Source organism: Cataglyphis hispanica, chromosome 2 (assembly GCF_021464435.1).
Source record: "Cataglyphis hispanica isolate Lineage 1 chromosome 2, ULB_Chis1_1.0, whole genome shotgun sequence".
Lineage (NCBI taxonomy): Eukaryota > Metazoa > Arthropoda > Insecta > Hymenoptera > Formicidae > Cataglyphis > Cataglyphis hispanica.
Genome location: NC_065955.1, coordinates 6,228,107 through 6,250,189, shown reverse-complemented (window position 1 = coordinate 6,250,189; position 22,083 = coordinate 6,228,107). Strand labels below are relative to the sequence as shown.

Genomic DNA, 22,083 nt, shown 5'->3' with positions numbered 1-22,083 from the left:
GAATGTAGAAGTCACTGGACTAGCTGATAATCGGCAAATCCTCAAGAACCCCAAGTTCGAATCTATAAGACATTTTTTAGTCATAAGCAAATTGACCAATCACAGTCAATTTTTTTTGAAATTATCGACTGTGATTGGTTAATTTTCTTATAATTAACGACATACGACTTATTGTAGAACCGGCCTTATTATAGTCTCTGATTTTATCTCCCATAATATGAATTCTATAACGCTTTTGTATTAAATAAATCTCTAATGTAAAGATATTTTGTGTTATTACTTTTGAAACTGTAATCACGGAAACCTTTTCATTTTAACTACAGCTTATTATAAGTTAAAAATTATTGACAACAATTTTGTTGGAAAAAATCGATTCTCAATATTTATTGTTCTTTCTCTCTCTCTCTCTCTTTCTCTCTCTCTCTCTCTCTCTTTCTTTCACTCACTCTCTGCTGAAAGTACATCAAGATCTTATATTTCTGATCTTATATATTATTTCTACATTCCATATATTAGATATCAGATTTCCTGCTTAAATTAAAGATCCGATAGAATTAGATAAAAAAAAAAAAATTCAATATAAATCATCGTATTGTCGGCCGTGACGTCTTTCATCAGGCTTTTCTCTGTCAACACATATATGTGTATATACATACATAATCCTATATGAAAGTTTCTATATAGTTCCTCCGGTTGGTTCCTCCCATCTGTACTATATGCATTACTTCTAACAAAACCCTATGTCTATCAGCTGATATCTGTCACTATCAGTCGCTGCTATTCGTCGGATGTTAAGCATAATAAAAAATTTGTCCGTTTAATCATGTCGTACGTGTATAAATTTTCTGCGGTACGTTTACAGAAGTGTTTAATCGAGAAAACGTTATTGCAGATAATATGACAAAAAAATCAACGTGCGGCTAGATCAAAGTTTACAAAAGGATCTTTGTAGGTTATGCAAATCTTTTTATTTGTCAAGCGTAATACAGCAAAATGGATAAACATATGTATCTATGGAGAGGAGCTGACAAATTATCCTTCACATTTGGCGACAAGCCAAGCGGCGTTATCTGCAAACTGGTTACCATTAAAGATCACATTTTTGTAGCGACCACGACCAATAATCTGTATTATGGAGAAGTGTCATTTCCAGAAAACACTTGCCCCATGCTCATCCTCAAGAGGGCTCAATTCGATGTCATCGATGTAGCATCTAATTCTGAGCACCTGTTTATTGTAAACACTAAGGGACATGTTTTGAAAGTAAATCCTCAGGACATGAGTGTTATAGATCTAATAATTCTTAAGGAAGAAGTGAAATATTGTAGCCATGGGTATGTACAAGAAAAAGAAACATGTGTTTTGTAATTAAAATTTAAATAAGTCTCTTCTTTTTTATTTTTATTTCTCAACTGTTGGCTCATTCAATTCTTTTCTATATATTATAAAAATTGTTATTAAAACTTAGAAGTATCTAATAGAATAGCTGCTTATTAGATTTTTATGTTTATAGATATAAAGAAGAAAATGAAGTAGTAAAGATCAAATCTATAGCAGTTAGCGACCATGTAACATTATTTGTTACCGAAAATGGGCAGCTATGGGCTAGTGGTAATCAACCACAGATAGATATAAATAGTATAGAACCAAAGAAAGTTAGATTTTTTGAAGGGCGGACAGTGTCTCAGGTTGCCTGTGGTTTCAATTTTAATGTAGTCACTGTGAGAAAAGCCACCAAACCTATGAAAGATGATACAGACAGTGAAAATGATTTAGAAGAAGAAGTTTTTATTAATTCTTGTCCACAATGTCTTAATAATGTTATGTTAAGTCCCGGTAGCGTAACATCATCAGATACAGGTCTCACTGGTCTTCATGCACATCAGTTTAGCGAGGATCGTTCTACAAATTCCATCAGTGCTTTGTCCACTGCCAGTAAAGAACATATTTCTCTACCAGAAATGGACAAAAAAGAACTTTCTGGTATTGTTGAAAATGGTGAAGAATGTCCGAATAATTTAACAGATTCCGAAAAAGATGAGAAAAAAAATGTTATATTTATAAATACAGAGACTGCTCGACAATTTTTGACTAGGCAGCTATCTTGGGTTTCATCCTACGGTAGTGCCAAGGAAGATATACCTATGGAAAATGTCGATCGTTCAACAAGATTGATAAAACAGAATGTATCAAACATGGCAAACTTAGTATACGAAGGAGTTAAAAATGTGGGAGGGAAAGTCGTAACTTTATCTAGACATATGAGCGGTAGTTCTGATATTAATGAAGGTAAAGCTGATAGCAATGAAAACCTGGAAGAGCAAGGAGATACCTATATAAAACCTGCTGCGAGTAGTCTGGCGTTAAGCTTACGTTGCGAAGAATTTCCTTGGTCATCGAGTACTGGTTCCTCCGAACATGAATTATCCCAACAAGGCTTAAATGAAAGAATCAATGCATTATCACGCACTGGTAGCAATATATTGGCGACGGAACTCTGGACATGGGGCGATGTACAATATGGACAATTGGGAACGGGAGATACTATTAAGCGACCAAGACCGGTACTAGTAGCGAAGCTTAGCCATATTGGTATCAGAAAAATATCATGCGGTGCCTTCCATGTGCTTGCCCTAACACTGGATGGTAGAGTATTTGCGTGGGGCCGTAACAATTTTAAACAAGTCACTTTGCACACTACAGTAGATCAAAGCGCTCCTCAGCTATTTACAACAAAATTATCTTCCAATGAGAGAGCCATCGATATGGCAGCTGGCGCTTTCCATAGTTTAGTAATGATGCATCATGGTTTATATTTCATGGGGCAATCGAGGTAAATAACTAAAATAAAAATCTTATTGATTAATGATTTTATATTTCCATTTATAAATAAATTATGATTTTAGTAAAATTGGAGATATGTTTCAATTTGACATACAAAATAAAGATGAAACAAACAGTCCAAGAGAAATTTTCAGTTCTGAGCAATATAGTTGCTGTTCTGTGATAAACGAGCCAGCAATAAATATGTCAGAAGATTTGATCAATGATCAGATTTTTCTAGAAGAAATGTTGATAGTCTACCAAAATCTTATCAAACCATTTCAAAAGAAAAGCGGTACAATTCCAGAGGCCAATGTCTATGAAACACTATGTCGTTGTTATGCAGAATTGATGCACTTTAGTGTTTTAAATGTCATAAGTTTATGGGATTATTTTAATCATATTGGAGAAGCATATGAAGTCGCAATTGTTGCCAATATAGAGGAATTTACCACAGTATATAAATATTATTTAAATGCTATTTGCGATGTTATATCTCTCGGTGGTTTTATGCATATTGCAAAACTCATTGAAGTGCCACAAATAGTATCAAATTTATTTATAAACAATTTAAAGAATAGTGATATAAAAAGAAATAACAATGAAATCATTATAACAATGGCTTTGCAGCATCCTTTATACAAATTAAATAGGTAAATATCTCATATACACACCTATATATACACATTATATATGCATTATATATAACATAATTCTATGTTACAACAAAAGTTATCGTATTTACTAATGTTCTTATATTAATTATGTTAAATAATATATTAATTATGAAAGTATATTTAAATCTTTAATTTGTAATAATTTATATAATATATGTTATTTAATGGTTTTATTATAGGTACAAAAATATGATTCATAATTTAATAAAAAGCAATGGTACAAAAATGGGTGTTGAACGATTACAAGAGGCTCTCATAAAATGGGAACAAGTACATGATGAACAAGAGAAACGTCAAAAAGAGGCAGATACTACAAAGTTATTTTGGGAAAATTCTGGAAAGCTAGGAGAATTGTTGAGATCTCCTAATAGAAGACTTATTAGAGAATCAAAAACGTATCCACTATCGATACTTAATTCTGGTATATTTTCATCTCATTGGTTTGTTTTATTGACAGATATTTTCATACATGTTACTGGCACTACACACACAATCCATCCACTTCAAACTTTATGGATAGAACCTTTACCAGACTCTGAAAATATACAGGTATAGACTTATTATTTTTATTCATTACATTGTCTCTTTATAATGAAAAAGATTTTATATTATGATAAATATAATTAAAAATAAATTTACTTATCTCTTAGAATGCTATATCGGTTGTTGCACCAGAAGACAGTTTTATATTATATACCCCTACTCCTTCCGAACGTAATGAATGGTTACATGCTCTACAAAATACTATAAAATACAGTTTGCAGAGAGTGATCGGAAATGTGCCTCCATTAGCACGCTCAAGTTCGTTCTCGTTCACAAAACATAATGTTTTTAAAGATGCAATATATACTGGTATGTAAAACGAAACATTAAAGTTTATTTTACTGAAATAGACGCGTTATGTATAAACAATGTATTTGTGATAAATTATATCGTGATTTAATAGGACGATGGTTAAATGGTAAGCCACACGGTTCGGGAAAATTGGAATGGTCCGATGGTCGTACTTATATAGGTCAATTTCATAAGGGTGTTCTTCATGGTACTGGGAAAATGGAAATTCCAATGCATGGTATATATGAAGGCCAGTGGAAAGATGGTCAGCAAAATGGATATGGAACAATGAAGTAAATTTCATATTTTTTTATGAAGCAACAAATATGAATTTTTTTCTAGTATATTTTTGATTCTAAATTGTATTCTTGTAAAACCATTAATTTTGCGATATTTTAGATACATCAATGGTGATTTTTATGAAGGATATTTCAAAGATGGATTACCTCATGGCCATGGTGTCAAAAAAGAAGGTCACTTTATGGCATCACTTGCATCTGTTTATATTGGAGAATGGGCTGCTGGTCTTAAACAAGGCTATGGAATAATGGATGATATTATGACAGGTACAAAAAAGAAATAAAATATAATATTGTGCTGGAAATAAAATACAATAATAATAACAATAATAATTACAATAATAATTTGGTATGATTTTCGAGATGAATTAATATCGAAATTACGCTCTTATTATTATTCAATAATATTATAGGTGAAAAATATCTTGGATCATGGAGTAATGGTATGAAACATGGTAATGGTTTAATTGTGACACTTGATGGCATTTATTACGAAGGAGCTTTTACACAAGATGTCTTAATGGTGATTATATATTCACAAATACTTTCTTAATATAAGAAACATTGAAGAGATATGAATTATATTAATATAATTGATATTATTTGTTGAAGGGTCATGGAGTAATGGTATTTGAGGATGGCACGCATTATGAAGGCGAGTTCAAGTCTGCAGGAATATTTTGTGGAAAAGGTACTTTAACATTTCGAAGTGGTGACAGATTGGAAGGTAATATGAATGGTGCATGGAATGAAGGTGTCAAAGTTATTGCTACATTGCATATGAATAAAGCTAGTGGAACTATACAAACTAATTCAAAACCAGCGTAAGTATTTTTTTTGTTTTATTGTAATAAATATTGTTCTCTTTTTTTTCTTGTAATAAGTTTTTCTTGTAATTTTCAAGTAATAAATTAACAGACTGTAATAAATTATTAGAAGTTTTTAATTATATATAATATTGATAATATATAAATTTTTATATTATGAGTACTTATATTTATATTAGGTCCTTTGGTAAACTATGTGTATCCGCTGATCAAAAATGGAAAGCAATATTTAAACAATGCTATCAACAACTTGGCATATCCGAGTCTATCACCAAAAGTTCCAATTATAGTGAAAAATCTCTAGAAACGCAAAGAGTATGGCAGAATGTTGCTAGTATAATAACAAAGTCTCATCAAAAGACATTACAACGAAAAAAATTCTCTGCTAAAACTGCCTCAAATATGAAGGAAAGAAATAGTGAAACAATTGATCAGTTGGATAAGATACCATGTTTCGGACGAGACAAACTCACGAGTCAAACTTACAACGAAATTCATAAGTATTTAGTAAAAGCTTTCGAAAGTCCGCATCATCCTTTGGGCGCTCTTTTAATAGAAGTAGCTGCGGTATATACAGCCACTTATGGTGGAGTGAGAGTACATCCATTATTACTTAGCCATGCAGTATCAGAGTTGCACAGTATTACAACAAGGATATATGAGATTGTGCTTTTTTTATTCCCGGCTTTACCGCGTTGTGGTAAAGAGTACATTTTTGAAACTGATGGTGAAGAAGAGTATGTACTATAAAATCCATAAGATTATATTTAAAGTTTTCGGACAAAATGTATTGATATACGATTTAGGGATATTTATTTTCAGACAAGTAATAAGTGCTACCACGATACTTCATCCGATATTACTGCCACGTGTACATTCAGCACTTTTTGTATTGTACGCCTTACATAATAAAAAAGAGGATGATGCATATTGGGAAAGATTAATGAAATGGAATAAACAACCTGATATAACTCTGATGGCCTTCCTTGAAATTGACCAGTAAGTGTACTAGATATATAACTGATAGAAAAAATATAAATCACTTTATAAATAGAAAGATTTGATTTTATTATATCGTATAATAATTTTATTTGTGTTTAACACATTTCTAATTAATATACTGTTGCAAAATTGTAGGAAATTCTGGAAGACTACAAACGTAATAAACATTGCAGATAATTCATTACCGTATCAACATGAATCTTACTTTAACGATGCTATAGAAACTTTACAGCAATTGAAAACAACTTTTTCGCCTTTAGAAAAATTGTTAGTGGTTAGAAATACGTTTGAACAAATGACACAAGTAAGGAAATGTGTAGGCAATATCATGGATATTATTATTTATGATAAATACATGTAATTGAATTATTTATATTTGATTCATATCTCTATCAATAGGCAGTACAAAAACAGCTAGGGTCTACATATTTATGGACAATGGATGAACTATTTCCAGTGTTTAGTTTTGTTGTAGTGCGCGCTAGTGTATTACAATTAGGGAGTGAAATACATTTTATCGAAGATTTCATGGAGCCATATTTGCAAAATGGAGAGCTTGGTATTATGTTTACTACCCTTAAGGTAAGAAATAAATATAGATGATAATATTGAGAAAACCAAGAATTAAGAAATAAAATTAATTTCATTACACAGGCATGTTATTACCAAATATTACAAGAAAAAACAAACATGGGCGATTGAAAGTAAGGATTGAGATAGATGCATGGTACAATAAATGGTAAATACATATAGACACAAAATATGTATCCGAAAAAATAATATTACATTTATTTAAAAGACATAGCAGGATAAAAATAATTTTACATGACAAAAAGGTATTATGTATTACAGTGAACAAAAGTGATAAATTGCATTTATAAAATATTTAATGTAGCTCTTAGCATCTTGATTACATTGAAGTGCTGAAATATGAAATGCAATACGAAACGATGTGACATATCATTTCATTAAAAAAGATTTGTTAATATCATATGTATATAAGTTTTCTAAAAAAATATTTGTCATATATTAACTAATTCAACGTTTTGTAATTAAGAAACGTTTGCATATAAGTCGCATATTAAAAAGTCAAAGTTTAGTAAAAGGTACTTCCAATTCTGTTGTCAAAGGATATTGTGCATTACAAATAGTCATGAAGTACATAGCTCAAGATTGTGATAAAAAAAAGAAAAGTTACCTTTTCTCTTCCACATACCTGAATTAGAGATTAGCCATATAAAAACAATTATTATTTATATCTTGTACATTTCATGTTTTCTTGCAAATTAAAATATTAAATCACAAAAATGCTTACAAATCTTTTTAAATATATTATCTTCCATATATTATTTGTTCTTAAGATGTAATCTGACTCTATCACTTTTAATGAAATTTCTGTTTCATAAAATTTATACCACACAAATCATTTTCTTCCGAATTTATTAATCATGATTTAAAGATGAGTTATATATATCCTTAATATATAACTATTGAAACACAAATGAATATAAAAAGAGAGAAAATTACTTTTTCAAATAATAATAAATGTTTTTTTTATGATAGTTAATATATAGATGATATTTTCATCCTATAATTTGCAGAAATATATATTAAATATATATTAAATATCTGTTTGCTAACAGATATATACATGTGTAGTCTATTGATATATGTATATATTGTAAGAGCTAAGATATATATAATATATGAATCAATTGATAAGATGGGTATATGAATCAATTAATATTAAAGATTAAATTGTATAAGTTATAGTAAGAATGTAATAATAATATTAATTTGCTTCTGCTATTTTAAAATACGAATATAATATACGAATATTGCATAAATGATAAAAAACTTATAAAAAACTTTATTTATAATTTACTATTATTTTATCATGTGCTACTATATATGTGTATGTTCTATGAATATATGTTTTTTACTTTACTTTTATTTCATTTATATGTATGTGATATTAGTTAAACAAAATATTTACTAATAACTATAGTATGTACCTGAAACATATGCTTTATATTAACCCGAAAGAGTTTGCTGCATTTACATTTACATTTATCTCTCTTAAAAAAAAAGTTTATTTCTATTTATGCTTATATAAGAAAAAAATATTAAAAAATAATAATTCAATTACTTGTTTATTTTATTTTCAATAGCAAAAAACATAGAAGAAAATGACTATGAAATATTTTCTCTAATTAAAGTTTTATTAACATAAAATTTTACATATTTATATCTGCAATCTCAATTGTGGACTCTGTCGGGTTAATATATTAAATATATATAAAAGTACAATAATTGTTTATAATATATGCTATACACTTTTATGATATGTTCAGGACAACCAAAATTAGGAAATCAAATTGTTGGTATCAAATAATGATCTAAAACATCATCAGTACATATTGTGATTTATATGTTTAGAAATTGTGTTTAATTAAGATATATCTTAATATAACTTCAGTATTAAAATTTATTGCATTAATCAGTTTTCAGGAAAGATTTGTATGCCTAATATGGCAGAAAATTCAAATTCAAATTTTATTTTTGAAAATTGTATCTGAAATATAATTTATATTTACGTACAATTAATTATTTACGAATATTTGAAAAAATATATATAATATAAAATATATTAATATTATACATTTAATATTATGTACAAGAAATAAAGTTAATGATCGGATAATATATTGCAGATGTATATCTTTTATTGTAAGTTACGTAAGTAAAATATAATCAGTTTCACTTTCGCTATATAGAATTTGCAATATATTATATACAATAACATTGAAAGCCCATTAAGAGGAAGTTTATAACAGCATAATGTGTTAAATATAAGTCGCATTTTTCAAGTAATGTAATTTGTGTGGAGCTGATTCTCTGTTTATGAGAATTCTCCATGAGAATTATAACTTATAATATAATAATATTTACATTAAAAAATGAGATTATATAAATGTGAAATAACGTAAAAGCTACAATATGTTAATGTGCGTATATAAATTTATGTAGTTATATATAAAATCCGATATATATATATATATATATATATATATATATATATATATATACTTTTTAATGATTTTTTTACATGATATTCTTCAAATAGTAGCATTATATATGTGTATGTGTATGTATATATATATATATATATATATATATATATATATATATATATATATGTATACATAGGCAGATATATTACAATAGTGTATTTGTAAAATAATACTATACATCTATTTCAATTTTTTAAAAGATCATTTATCAAACAATATTAGCAAAGTAATCTTTTTCACAAAAGATGTTTGATCTCTACGAAGATGCAAACAAATCTTTTAATTCATTTAATCTAAAAATCTTCAATTCTTCTAATATGCATATGCCTCTGAGGAAGAAAAACTAATTTGCTATAAATAATATTTGATGAATGTTTTTTTTTTTTAATATTTGAAAAATAGGTGTATAGTTATTTTCCGAACATTCTGTATATATTACATACTTTTAAATAATTCAGACAATATTCTATTATTTGTAATGGAATAAAAATAATATATATATATATATATATATATATATATATATATATATATACACAATAAAATAGATATATAATAATTGACAGATTATGTTAATGTTAACAATTGTTTGTTCACAGATAATTGTAAAGACATGAAAAAGTCAACAGTAAAAATATAAAAGCAGTACAATATAAAAATAATTTATTTATAAAAATTAATTGTGAGAAATAATTGTGAAAATATATATATTCTTCTGCTATCATTAAACATGTGTATCTTTAATCATGATATTCCAGATTACACATATATCTGTCATATATATAAATTTTAAAAAAATATATGTTGCGTGCATATAATGAGTGTGTTCAGGAGACACAATGTGATTGGTTCTTACTTCTAGAACATAAATCAACTTTGAGTATTGACAAGACGATGCTCATTGTGCAACATTATCATTTCTATAACGTCGACAATATATAATAGAAGAGTTGTCATGACAACACCTGCCCAGATAATACAAAATATTTGTAATAAATATTTATAATTTTTTACTATTTATGTTTTAAAATATTATATAAATATTTTATATATATTTTATAAATATTGTGTGTTGTCTGGGTATTTCATTAATTGTTCGAATTTGATTTGCATTTTTTCAATTTTTCTTGTAAAAGATGCGTTGTGAACAACATATCTGTTTGAAGAAAAGATGTCTAAATATTAGAATTCTTCTTTTTTAGAATTTTCTTTTCTTAAAATTACATAACAAAAATATAGATATAGATACAAATATAGATTATATATAATACCTTTCCTGGACAGCACATAATATTTATATATAAAATATATAGACAAAATATTTATAATAAAATTACTTGAATATTTCATAAATATATTATCAAAATAATATTTTATAAATATTATAAATATTTTTATATTTTATATTTTATAAATTTAATATTTTATATTTTATAAATATTTTTGTAATCTTACATTTAACAGATCATAAAGATTTATTATAAATATTTATAAAAATATTGAGAAATATTTACAAAATATTACTATAAATATTTATTTTTATTTATCATAAATATTATATATAAAATATTTAATCTATTTTAATAATCGAATAAAGTTTTTATGATTTCTTTTCTTATAAAATATTTACATAATATTTTAAAAAATAAATAATAAAAAATATTTATGAATATTTATCATAAATATTATATATTCTCTCTTCTTTGATGCTTCCAAAATAATGTAAGTATTTAATAAATTGGGTAATTTGGGTAAAATAATAAAAGATTTAATATTTTTTGCACAATGTCAATTTCTTTAAATATTTTATCACGCTATATCTAGCATCTAACACACAGTTTACACTTATTGTTAGCATGCAATTTCCCGCGTTTTGCGAGAATTCAAATTGCAATATTTAAATGACGTCATTAATTCTGCTGAAACGTTTCCAAATGTTAAATGGATTGTTCTCGAAATGCTTCGAAGCATTTCTAGCGTCTTCTCGACCGTACCCGCTGATGCATGCGTATGCGTGATGCGTGGTCACGTGGGAAGGAAATGTGAACTTGTGAAGTACGTAGTTACGTAGTTTAGTGAGCGGCGCAAGAGGAAAAGTGATAGATCTGGTTTTTGCATAAAGGAAGATACAACTCCAAAAATATTATTCGACAATATAAATGACGAATATAGATTTTAGTTGCAAGAAACATCTATGAATCTAATGAATTCTTGAGACGAACGTTTCACTGTGAATTGTGTGCTTGAAGATATAATATATAACCTGAACGCAAACTAACCTCTATATTTACATTGGAAAGGAAAATAATTTTTTATGAGATAATAAACTTCGCAAAATAATATTCCAATATTGTAAATATTTTAAATAGCAAAACACATAGCAATTATTTTATTTATTTCGTAAACAAAACTTATAACTTTTTTTATGCAGAATCCTTTTTCTTGAGAAAAAAGTTTATTATATATGCAGAAACCATGTTAAAACGTAAATTTGACGATATTGAAGATGTATCAGACAAGCAGCCACTCAAAAATTCACTGGATTCTGATGAAGATGATGACGAAATAAACGAAGATGCTTATAATATTATGAACGAGAATGATATTGAAGGTATTTGGACAATATAATATTATTTATATTATTATTATTTAAATAGATCAATATTATATTTATTATTTTACTTTTTGTTATTGTTACAATTCTTAATTTATCTAATGTATATACTGAATTATACTTGTCAAATAGGCACAGAAGATGGACCTTCAGCACCAGAAACAAATGTAGGATTTACTGCATTTAATATGAAAGAGGAATTGGAAGAAGGTCATTTTGATAAAGAGGGTCATTATCGTTGGAAAAAAGAGAAACAAATAAAAGATAACTGGTTGGATAATATTGATTGGGTCCAAGTTAGTATTATGGATAAATATAATAATTTATCTTCTACTTTAAAATTAATTATTCTTTTTATATAAAAGTATAATTTCCTTTTGTACTAAAAAAAATGCACATTTTAAAAATAATTTTATTTTTCAACATATAATATAATAAAAATGAGACAATGTAAATTTTTTTTATCTTCATATAAAATATATATTTCAAAGATTAAACCTAGTTCCATTATTGACATACAAAAGAGTGCTAAATCAAGCAAAAGCTATGGATTGGGAGATAGCGATAGCGATGATGAAGAAGATATGTTTGATCCTATTCCATTATATAAACAGATTTTAGAATTTCTTAAACCTGGTGAAACTGTTTCTAAGGCACTATGTAGACTTGGTAAGCATAATTATTAATTTGGAATATGCATATTTAAATTATTATAAGTTGTACATGCAAATTGTCCTCATTCAGGTAAAGGAAAAAAAAAATTAACCACAGCTGAAAGATGGAAAAGAAAAAAGGAAGGTAAAACACAAGACGAAGAAGATCCAAATTCTGTTAACATAATTAAATTAACTGAGCTAGCAAATGAATTATTGACACGTACTGGTAATATGGATATATATCAAGAAAGTTACGAAGAAATAAAAAAGAAGGTACTCAATTTTATATATATATATAAATATATATATATATATATATATATATATATATATATATATATATACATATATACACACAAAGTATATTTATTATAGAAATTATATTTAAAGTATTATTATTATAAGAAATCTTATTTTGTAGATTGAACATACCAACAAAAGTGCATATTCTTTGAAAGAAGAAGCAGAATTGGATATGTATGCTGATGATTTTGATGAAAAAGAAAAGACAAAATTGGATATTAATAATGGTCTGTAATATACATATAACATATTAATGATAAATACTTCTACGTTGCTCTAATACAAACATTTTCTTAATATGAGATTTTTTTACATAATGCACACATGTATGTACCATAGATAAGACAACAGAAGCAACTAGTGCAGAAGAAAGTACGTCTTTAGCAGAAGATATAACATGGGATTTGAAATGGTCGCAGAATGAAGATGCAGAAATACATGGACCTCATACTACTCAGCAAATGCATGCATGGGCAAAAGAAGGATATTTCAAAAAGGGTGCATGGGTGAGAAGAACCGGACAACAGAGTCAATTTTATAATGCTGGTAGAATAGACTTTGAACTTTACCTGTGACATCTCTATATCTAATATACACAAAAAAATATTAATAAAAATACTTTCATAATTTGTCAAAAACAAAATTTGACAAATCTTAAAATTTCATAGGAATAGTATGTATAATATTGTTATATATAAAGCTTATACATTATATATATTATATACATTAATTATATATATTAATATGTAAAGTTTTCGCACAGGATAAAAATAATCGTTTATTCCACAAATATATCTGTACTAATTTACAAAAAGGAAATCACGGTACAAAAATTTATTAGTAAGAGATGTTCAAATTATGTTTTTATGAATCCTATAAAAAGATCCCCACAATATCTAATTATAAACAAAACTTTTTTTTATATAATAATTTTTTATATAATAAAACTTGCAGGTTTTTAAAAATTCTATTATAATATTTTTTATAATTTTGTAATTTTTACATTTGTTTAGAAGAAAATATTTATTGAAAGAAATTGAAACTGACAACACGTTCTAATCAACAAATTCGTAAGAAATTGTTGAATCTAATAAATATTTATATGTATAATTTAGATGTATAATTTAATATGTATAATTTAGATTTGAGGTAAAAAATTAGTTCCTGGAGAATTTTTTGTCATTTTTATTATCTTATCTATTAAAATAACTATAATATTAATGTACAATGTGTGTAAATTAGAAAAATTAGAAAAAATACTAAAGAATGAGAATAATAATTACTTCGTAAAATTTAAAAAATTTTATTTTACAATACAAAATGATAATATTTAGATAACTTTTCCACACTTTTCCACCTGAAAATTATCTGAAACAATACCTAATTGAAGAATCATTATTTTGTATGTAAAATACGACGCTTGCATTGCCATACTTTTCAGTTGGTTATTAAAAACCATCTGGTATAGAATTAAAAAAAAAATAACTCATACTTCAGAGACTTCTTGCGTATAGCTCTATGAAAGTGGAAACATTGAAATTTATGGCTCGTAGAGAGCGTGGTATTTTTAAATAGAATTTTATCCCTAAAATAAATCTATTTGTATTGTATGATATAGAGAGTTATAGTAGACTAAACTTTACCTATATATGGCTTTTTCTTTGAAATTCTTATATTTATTTTACATTCGAAGATAGCAAATATTTTCTTTAAAAAATAGATTATCTCGCAGGAGAAATAAAAATTATAAAATATATTCTGAAAATATTTTTGAATTTATTATAAAACAAACTCACCCATTTACTCGCTTTCTCTCTCTCACATTGTCCCTTATAGACATCTGCATATAAATGCAATAATTGTTTAATTTTGTACTATACAGAGTAAACACGAAAGGAGGGAGTTATACATATATTTTGGCTACATAGATCACGAGGTTGTGCAAAAAATTATAAAGAAAAGGGTGATTTTGAAAATATATATCTAAATAAATAAAAGACACGCATCAGAGTGTAATAATTCGCAAATTGAAATATTTTGAATTTTTCTTTTGTTTGCATATACGTGTATGTTAGTAGATAATTGGCACGTGTTTTTTTACTGAATATAATTTTATTAAACGTCTTAAACATTTTTATTAGCAATGTATGAAATTTTATATATATAATTACTTAAAATATTACTTCAAGTATTTTCTTCGCGTACACGCAAAAATTGTTCAGACATGAATATCTGAGAGTATACGTGTGCATGCATATATTTATATATAGATTTGTATATACAAGGTGTCTCCTCAATTTTTTTTTGCATTTCTGCAAGCTCTGCTGAGAGATTCTTTGATCAATTTTGAATTGATTTGCTTTTGATCGATGTTACGTATTAGTAGACACTATTCTCGTCTATAACTTTTTTTCAATCAATGTTCAATTTCAATGTTCAATATTAAATATCTTAGAGAGTAACTTGCACTTTGGTTAAAGTTTTGTTTAAGTAAGATCTATTTGGAATGTATTAAAATTCAAAATTTTAACACATTTTAGCAAGTCTAAAGTTTAGTACGAGAGAATTGTTCAATTTTTAATCGTTTGTAAAAACGAAAACTATTAATTGATATTATATAATGCCTCAATATATTTTTGCTAAAAAAAATTAATTTTAAATTATTCAAAAAATCATCTCAGTCTCTCTTTTTTTCTTTATATGCAGTATAATCGCAGATTTTTGGGACACCTAGTATACGCGCGTATATTTTCGCAAGTATAAATTCGTAGCTCATTTTGAAAAGTCAGAAGAATTTCTAGCGGAGTATTAAACGTATAGAAGACCAAAAAGTATCTATACTAGATTATAATGAGAGAACTATATGAATCGATCTCTTCTAGCTATACGAGTCGATCATAATTGTGAAAGAGTCTAAATATAACTACGTTACTAAAAGTGCGATGAAACACATGCAATGTACATCCGTTGCTTATTAAATCCAACATATTTCGTGCGTTTAATAATCACATGCTTTTAATCAAGATTTGCAAATATTCGTCCTCTGCAAATTCACACGATGCTGAACGATGAATAAGAATTGTTCTTGAACAACAGCTTTTTTTCGCTTAAAATAGACTTTGCGTCGTTATGTATCAACAAATAACAATGAAAAATTCAAAAAAATGCATAAATGGAGAAAAAAAGGATTAATTAAAACGTTTATTATTTCAATTATAAATTCTTCAATTAGCAATTAATTTAGTTTAAATTATATATTTATGTATATTACATACACAAATAAAACTTAAATTAATTCATCATTGTATAACGTTACGAAAAAATATCTAGGTTTTAAAATTTCTTTTTAGAAAATAAAAAGATAAACAAATGGAAAATAAAATATATAGAAACGATAAGATAAAAAACTTATTTTTATGCTCAAAAACAGCGCTATAACTTTTTGCTTATTCATTAAAATTGTAAATATGTATTATATCGTTAGACATCGTCATTGAATTATTTCTAGTTCTAGCATATATATTTCCACAAGAAGGGGAACATAATTTTTTTTTCTTAATTCTGCATTTCTTCAATTAATAAGTTAATCAACAAATTTCGCAAATTGTATCGTTCAAATTTACTTACGAAAATATGAGAATACACGAAGCAAGGTGGTGAAGGTACATTGCATTACATTCACGCGTGTCGACGAAACAAGTACTTTGGTCTTTTCCAAGCTGAAAGGACGCGCAACAGCCGGAGAGAACACAGGGGAGGACGTTCGAACGAGGGTGAAAATAGGGTAAGAACGACACATACGAGAGCGGACAAATTACATGCCGGTTTCATACACGCACGCAAAGGAAAAGGCAAGATCCCGTAAGAGCTATTCCGTCGGTCTTATCTTCATCGTAGCGAGCAAGCTTTACATGGTATTGCCTTATTCTAGTCTCGCGAATGACCTGTTCGATCGCATGCGAGTTTTCGAGCCGTTGTGAACATCTCGGGGAACAATCGTTATTGCCGTTATATTGTTATGAAACCGGCGTCGTGTAGGACTTGCACGCATAACACACAAGGGGAGCGGAAAACACAAACAAAACGGGGGCAGCACTCACATATGGACGTTTACGCACGTGAGAGAACGTTACGATTTATTGGCGTCGGAATGGTGCGGACACTTCTTTCTTACTTTTCTCTTGTAATTTCGGTAGATTTATTTCTCCGTATAAATCGAAGAAGCGAACGTAATATATTATGTTGGTTTATTAGAAAAAAAAAAGATGAAAATTGTGCAAATTGGAAATTTACACATTGCTTCTTCATCATTTAATTTCGTTCACAAAGCTTAAATTCTTTAAAGCAAACGGGTTTTCTAATATTGGCTTCTTCATAGAAAAAGGTATTTCAAAATTTGTGAAAAACATTTCTCAAAAAATTAAAAATTTTATTCTTTCACCGATCCTCACCAAATTTAATACTAATCATCCTTTAATAATCCATTCAAGCTCCATTCATATAAAAAAAATTTAACCCAATGTCTCAAAATTTGCAAAGAGAGTAGTTAGAGTAAAGAGTGCACAAAAATTTTATAAAAAATAAACCCTTTTCACTGATTCATCAAATTCAATCGTAATTGAATAATTTATTTTTTATCAAATTAGCCGATATCTCTAAAATTGCGGAAGTTAGATATTGTACAACGTACATTCATACATACAAAATTTTGTTATAAAAACAAAGCTTCCTCGAGGAAACAAAAGTATTTAAAAAAAAAAAAAAAAAGATTCGAGTATTATACCAACATTTTACATAATTTTTTACATAATTGTGTTACTCCTCTTACACATTTTCAATTTATACGGGAATAAGTTCGTCGAGAGTTATATTTTCTACGTGAGCATAAAAAGAGAGTGTATCCCTATTTCGACGCCGACTATACATTCGACATTACACACGGGCTTGTATGTACATACAAAAATAGCCGCCGAGAGCAGCAGCGGCACGCCTCAAACGCATCGAAGTCCCCAAAGCGAAGTTCGAAAAGGGGACACGCGCGCGCGACTCAGAAGAGGAAGACGAACAAGGAGAAGGACGTTTACGAGGCCTCTGTTCCTCTCTTAGGGGACGTCCCAGCCTCGCCAACCCCTCTCACGATGAGGCTCTCTCTTTCTCTCCGTCTCGCTCGTCTTCCTCTTGGTCGTTCTCCAGACGAGAAATGCACATAGCATGACTAACTACCATGACTAACGAGTCGGGCGAAGTGCCACCGAGAAATCTTGGCTAACCGAGCGAGAGAGGATAGGCATGATGAAATATTTTCAGGTCTAATATTTCGAACGGTGCACTATGAGGGGTGATCTTTTCCCATTTTGAGCCCTTGAATTCATTTAGCTTTATACACCAGATGGATAGATGGATAGAGCTCGCGCCAACGCGCCAGATGTGATTAAAAACAAGAATAGTATTTACGAGACAAGCTGTTAAAAGTAGCATCTAGCTGAGCTAGAGTTCGTATATGTATTAGAATGAAGGTTTTGTCTTCTAATCTTATTCATCCCTTGGATTTTTTCCAACGGTAACTTTGCTATTTTATGCTAGAAGAATTTAGCCTTTCCATGAGAAAATTGTGATTTTATTTGCGATGATTATGATACTTAGGGGCTGTAGTGTCTATCGTAAAGCCTCGAATTATAAAACAAATAAACGTCAACGGAAGGAATCTCAATTATAGTTTGAGTAGCGTAAATGTATCTTGGATATTTACTTACGATTTAAGTTTAATCGGGCGATTTAAATGAAAGAGATATATATATATATATATATATATATATATATATATATATATATATACACACAGGGATGAGATAGAACGAAAGAAAGATGAACGTAATGTTGGTAATCAAAGTTGTAAATGTTGGTAATCAAAGTTGTAAATTGGATCGGATTTCATCCTCTCGGTGCTTCAATGCTTAAGTGACAAATAAACAAAGGAACATAATGTATATGTTTAATTAGAATTTTAATCTTCCCGATTATATCTATTGATAAATGTTTGAAAAAGAAATCCAATATTCAGATTTTATTAATTGTCAAATACAAACATGTTATTTTTGCTTTTTTTGTCAAATCTAAAGTTTGTAAAGTTAAAATAAATTTTACACATCATATATAAGAAAAAAATTCTGATTGACTCATATATTACCCAGACAGCATACAATATTTATGATAAATATTCATAAATATTTTTTACCATTTATTTTTTGAAATATTATATAAATGTATAGATATTTTATGTATATTTTGTATACATTAAGATTAAGAAAAGAAATTATACAAATTTTATTCGATATATTATTAAAATATAAATTAAATATCTTATATAATATTTATAGTAATATTTTGTATATATTTCTCAATATTTTTATAAATATTTTTATATTTATGATAAATCTTTATGATCTGCTAAATTTAAGATCACAAAAATATTTATAAAATATTTTGATAAATATTTATAAAATATTCAAACAACCATTATAAATATTTTGTACATATTTTATAAATATTGTGTGCTATCTGGGTATTGAGTATTGAGTACATAGATTATCATAGAACAGATATATAATTAGATTTACAGAAATATATAAAATGAGAAAAAAAAGAAGTTACAAAATCCGTTGATCTCGTATCTTTCAACGTAAAATTCGATAAAGTTTGATTGAGACTTTACGGACTCTTTCTCTCTCGCTTTCTCATTCTTCCTATTTCTCGATCTATCCATCGTAAAAGTAACTCTTCGCATAATCAAAGAAGAAAAGGCCGCCTACTTTCGAGTTAAACTGTGACGATCGATTGCGCATTCCTCGTCGGAACTTCCAAACTTAGCGAGTCGAGATGGACGACCCGTTTCGGCAGAAAGCAAGAGAACTCGTGATGCAGCTTGTAGGTCAGTGGACCGCACATGGAAAGCACATTAATGGGGGATTTTCACTCAACGCCCTACCGGCCCTCTCGCTTCGGGGAGAATGAATTTTTCAGAACGCCAAGCGAGCCAGAACGCGATGGTGTATCACTTACGAGGTCCAGGTAAGAGGAACATCAACCCAGAATGTTTCGCTTAATCGCATTAAATCTAAACGACCTCGTAAATATGCTTTCGTCGATCTTCCTTTTTTCTCTCTCTTTTCTCTCTTCTTTTTTTTTACGCAAACTGTGAGTACCATCATTTTTTTAAACGGTTACCCGGTCGTTTGATGCGAATTGATGGCGATTGCTGACTATCCGGGGAACTGTTTCGCTCGCGAGAACGACGGTTTCCATACATTTTTTACGAAACCATCCGCATATCGATCCGAGAACGAGAATTCTATGACTCGTTAAAAGACCATAGTTATGGATCTCACGCGGAAATTAACTTCCCGACTCTATTAATATATGAGGAGATTATTTTCATCGCGCGCAAATACAAGCACGTTCTTTTAATATTTGACTAATAATAATTGCCCTTACACAGAATTCATAGCACTATCTGCCTCAACGTTATTTCGACAGAATCAAATCAATCAATCAATCAATCAATCAATCTCATTGACATTCTCATCATCATTGACCAAGTTGATATATAAAAAAAAACTTTCAAACTCTTTTATTATTTTTACCTATGATAATGCTTGCTCGTAAAAAGATAAGCTACAGAAAGGATATATCGCAAGATTAGAAACAAATATTGTTTTAAATTTATCATCTACTGTTCCAAGATCTCGTTTCTCCAAATGAATGAGCTGGGGAATTCGCAAAAAAAAAGAGTGCCCTTAATCTCTCTCTTTAAATTCTGTCTTCTGGGAAAGTTCGAGCTCTGCGGCCCGTTGTAGGAAAATGCGATTCAGTAACGAGACTTAATCTCCGGGTGTTGCAAACTACGACTCGCAGAGTTGCCTTACAAGTAGATCCAATTAGAAAGTTTTGCATATTCTGTTAGATTTCGTGAACGCGAGCGCGCGCGCGCGGCGCGTTTAGAGGCGTGCGCAAAAAAAAACAAAACATAGAGATAGACTCTCAGGATCGCGTAATCGCGGATTCGCGTAACAACTTCCGTCGTCGTACGTGACGTCGAGAGGGACGCACGTACGTATTATTTTTTTTTTCTTTTTTATCGCAGGACGGAATCGTTATTGCGAATCGCAAGTACGAGTCTATTCGGTGATTCCCATAACGGAAACGTACGCACTTTATTCGTACTGCATTAAGTATATTTTCGTATTCAAAACGTAACATCTTTCCAAACTTAACATCATAAATTAATAAATAAATATATATATATATTTTATATTTTTTTTCGTATGTATTCGCTTATGCATTTTTGTATAAATGTGTGTGTCTTTTGTAGTCTCTAAATATATTCGGTGTAATGTGCTTACAGAGTAAAGGTCGTAACACACTATTATTGCTTTAATTTACAACACTTCGTACGAGGGATCTTCCCTTTGTCGATCGCAAAAGAGGGAAAAAAATCGGATTCGCCTCCTATAACGTAATTTGCTCCCTTAAGCGTGTCTCGTGTGGAGAGACGTGTTAATGCAATTTTTAGCAAACAACTTGTCCTTCCTTTTATCAATAATGTTCATACGCCTGCTTTGCGGATTTTCAAGTATCTGGATACTCGTTTTATTTATATTCGGGTGCAAAAAAAATATATTTAAGTATTTAATTATATAAAGTATTTGTTTCTCGTGTATATATATATTATTTAATTAAATATTCCAGACAGCACAAAATATTTATGTTACATATTCATAAATATTTTTTACTATTAATTTTTTGAAATATTATATAAATATTTTATACATATTTTATATACATTAAGAGAAGAAATAAAAATTTTATTCAATATATTATTAAAATATAGATTAAATATTTTAATATTAGAATAATATTAAAATATTAAAATAAATATTAGAATAAATATTTTCTATAATATTTATGGTAAGTAAAA

The 22,083-nt window shown here is 28.4% G+C and overlaps 2 protein-coding genes across 3 annotated transcripts; both read left to right on the top strand.

Annotated features, from left to right (window-relative positions):
* Window positions 1–594: 594 nt before the first annotated feature.
* On the top strand, window positions 595–8,102 carry LOC126858943 (alsin). 2 transcript variants are annotated; one of them, XM_050609688.1, is made up of 15 exons: window positions 595–692; window positions 893–1,334; window positions 1,514–2,833; window positions 2,907–3,476; window positions 3,680–4,049; window positions 4,151–4,352; window positions 4,447–4,627; window positions 4,734–4,900; window positions 5,047–5,156; window positions 5,246–5,457; window positions 5,640–6,197; window positions 6,283–6,459; window positions 6,598–6,766; window positions 6,862–7,044; window positions 7,117–8,102. In XM_050609688.1, the coding sequence occupies exons 2-15, from the start codon at window positions 994–996 to the stop codon at window positions 7,162–7,164; spliced, it is 4,608 nt and encodes a 1,535-aa protein (XP_050465645.1). In that variant the 5' UTR covers window positions 595–692; window positions 893–993; the 3' UTR covers window positions 7,165–8,102. The 2 variants fall into 2 exon arrangements, with proteins under 2 accessions (XP_050465645.1, XP_050465644.1); XM_050609687.1 differs by lacking the exon at window positions 595–692 and adding an exon at window positions 701–828.
* Window positions 8,103–11,573: 3,471 nt separating this feature from the next.
* LOC126858975 (CD2 antigen cytoplasmic tail-binding protein 2 homolog) lies at window positions 11,574–16,125 on the top strand. The gene is made up of 7 exons (XM_050609773.1): window positions 11,574–11,888; window positions 11,968–12,147; window positions 12,283–12,446; window positions 12,642–12,819; window positions 12,895–13,079; window positions 13,228–13,336; window positions 13,449–16,125. Exons 2-7 carry the CDS (start codon window positions 12,012–12,014, stop codon window positions 13,682–13,684), a joined length of 1,008 nt encoding a protein of 335 aa, XP_050465730.1. The 5' UTR covers window positions 11,574–11,888; window positions 11,968–12,011; the 3' UTR covers window positions 13,685–16,125.
* Window positions 16,126–22,083: the final 5,958 nt, after the last annotated feature.

Bases quoted from the DNA above. Each gene is read 5' to 3' on its own strand.
- LOC126858943 (XM_050609688.1), top strand. From the start codon at position 994: ATGGATAAACATATGTATCTATGGAGAGGAGCTGACAAATTATCCTTC. The intron at 4,050-4,150 runs GTATAGACTTAT...CTTATCTCTTAG, and splicing joins CAGACTCTGAAAATATACAG to AATGCTATATCGGTTGTTGC. The intron at 6,198-6,282 runs GTATGTACTATA...ATTTATTTTCAG, and splicing joins GAAACTGATGGTGAAGAAGA to ACAAGTAATAAGTGCTACCA.
- LOC126858975 (XM_050609773.1), top strand. From the start codon at position 12,012: ATGTTAAAACGTAAATTTGACGATATTGAAGATGTATCAGACAAGCAG. The intron at 12,820-12,894 runs GTAAGCATAATT...GTCCTCATTCAG, and splicing joins TAAGGCACTATGTAGACTTG to GTAAAGGAAAAAAAAAATTA. The intron at 13,080-13,227 runs GTACTCAATTTT...CTTATTTTGTAG, and splicing joins ACGAAGAAATAAAAAAGAAG to ATTGAACATACCAACAAAAG.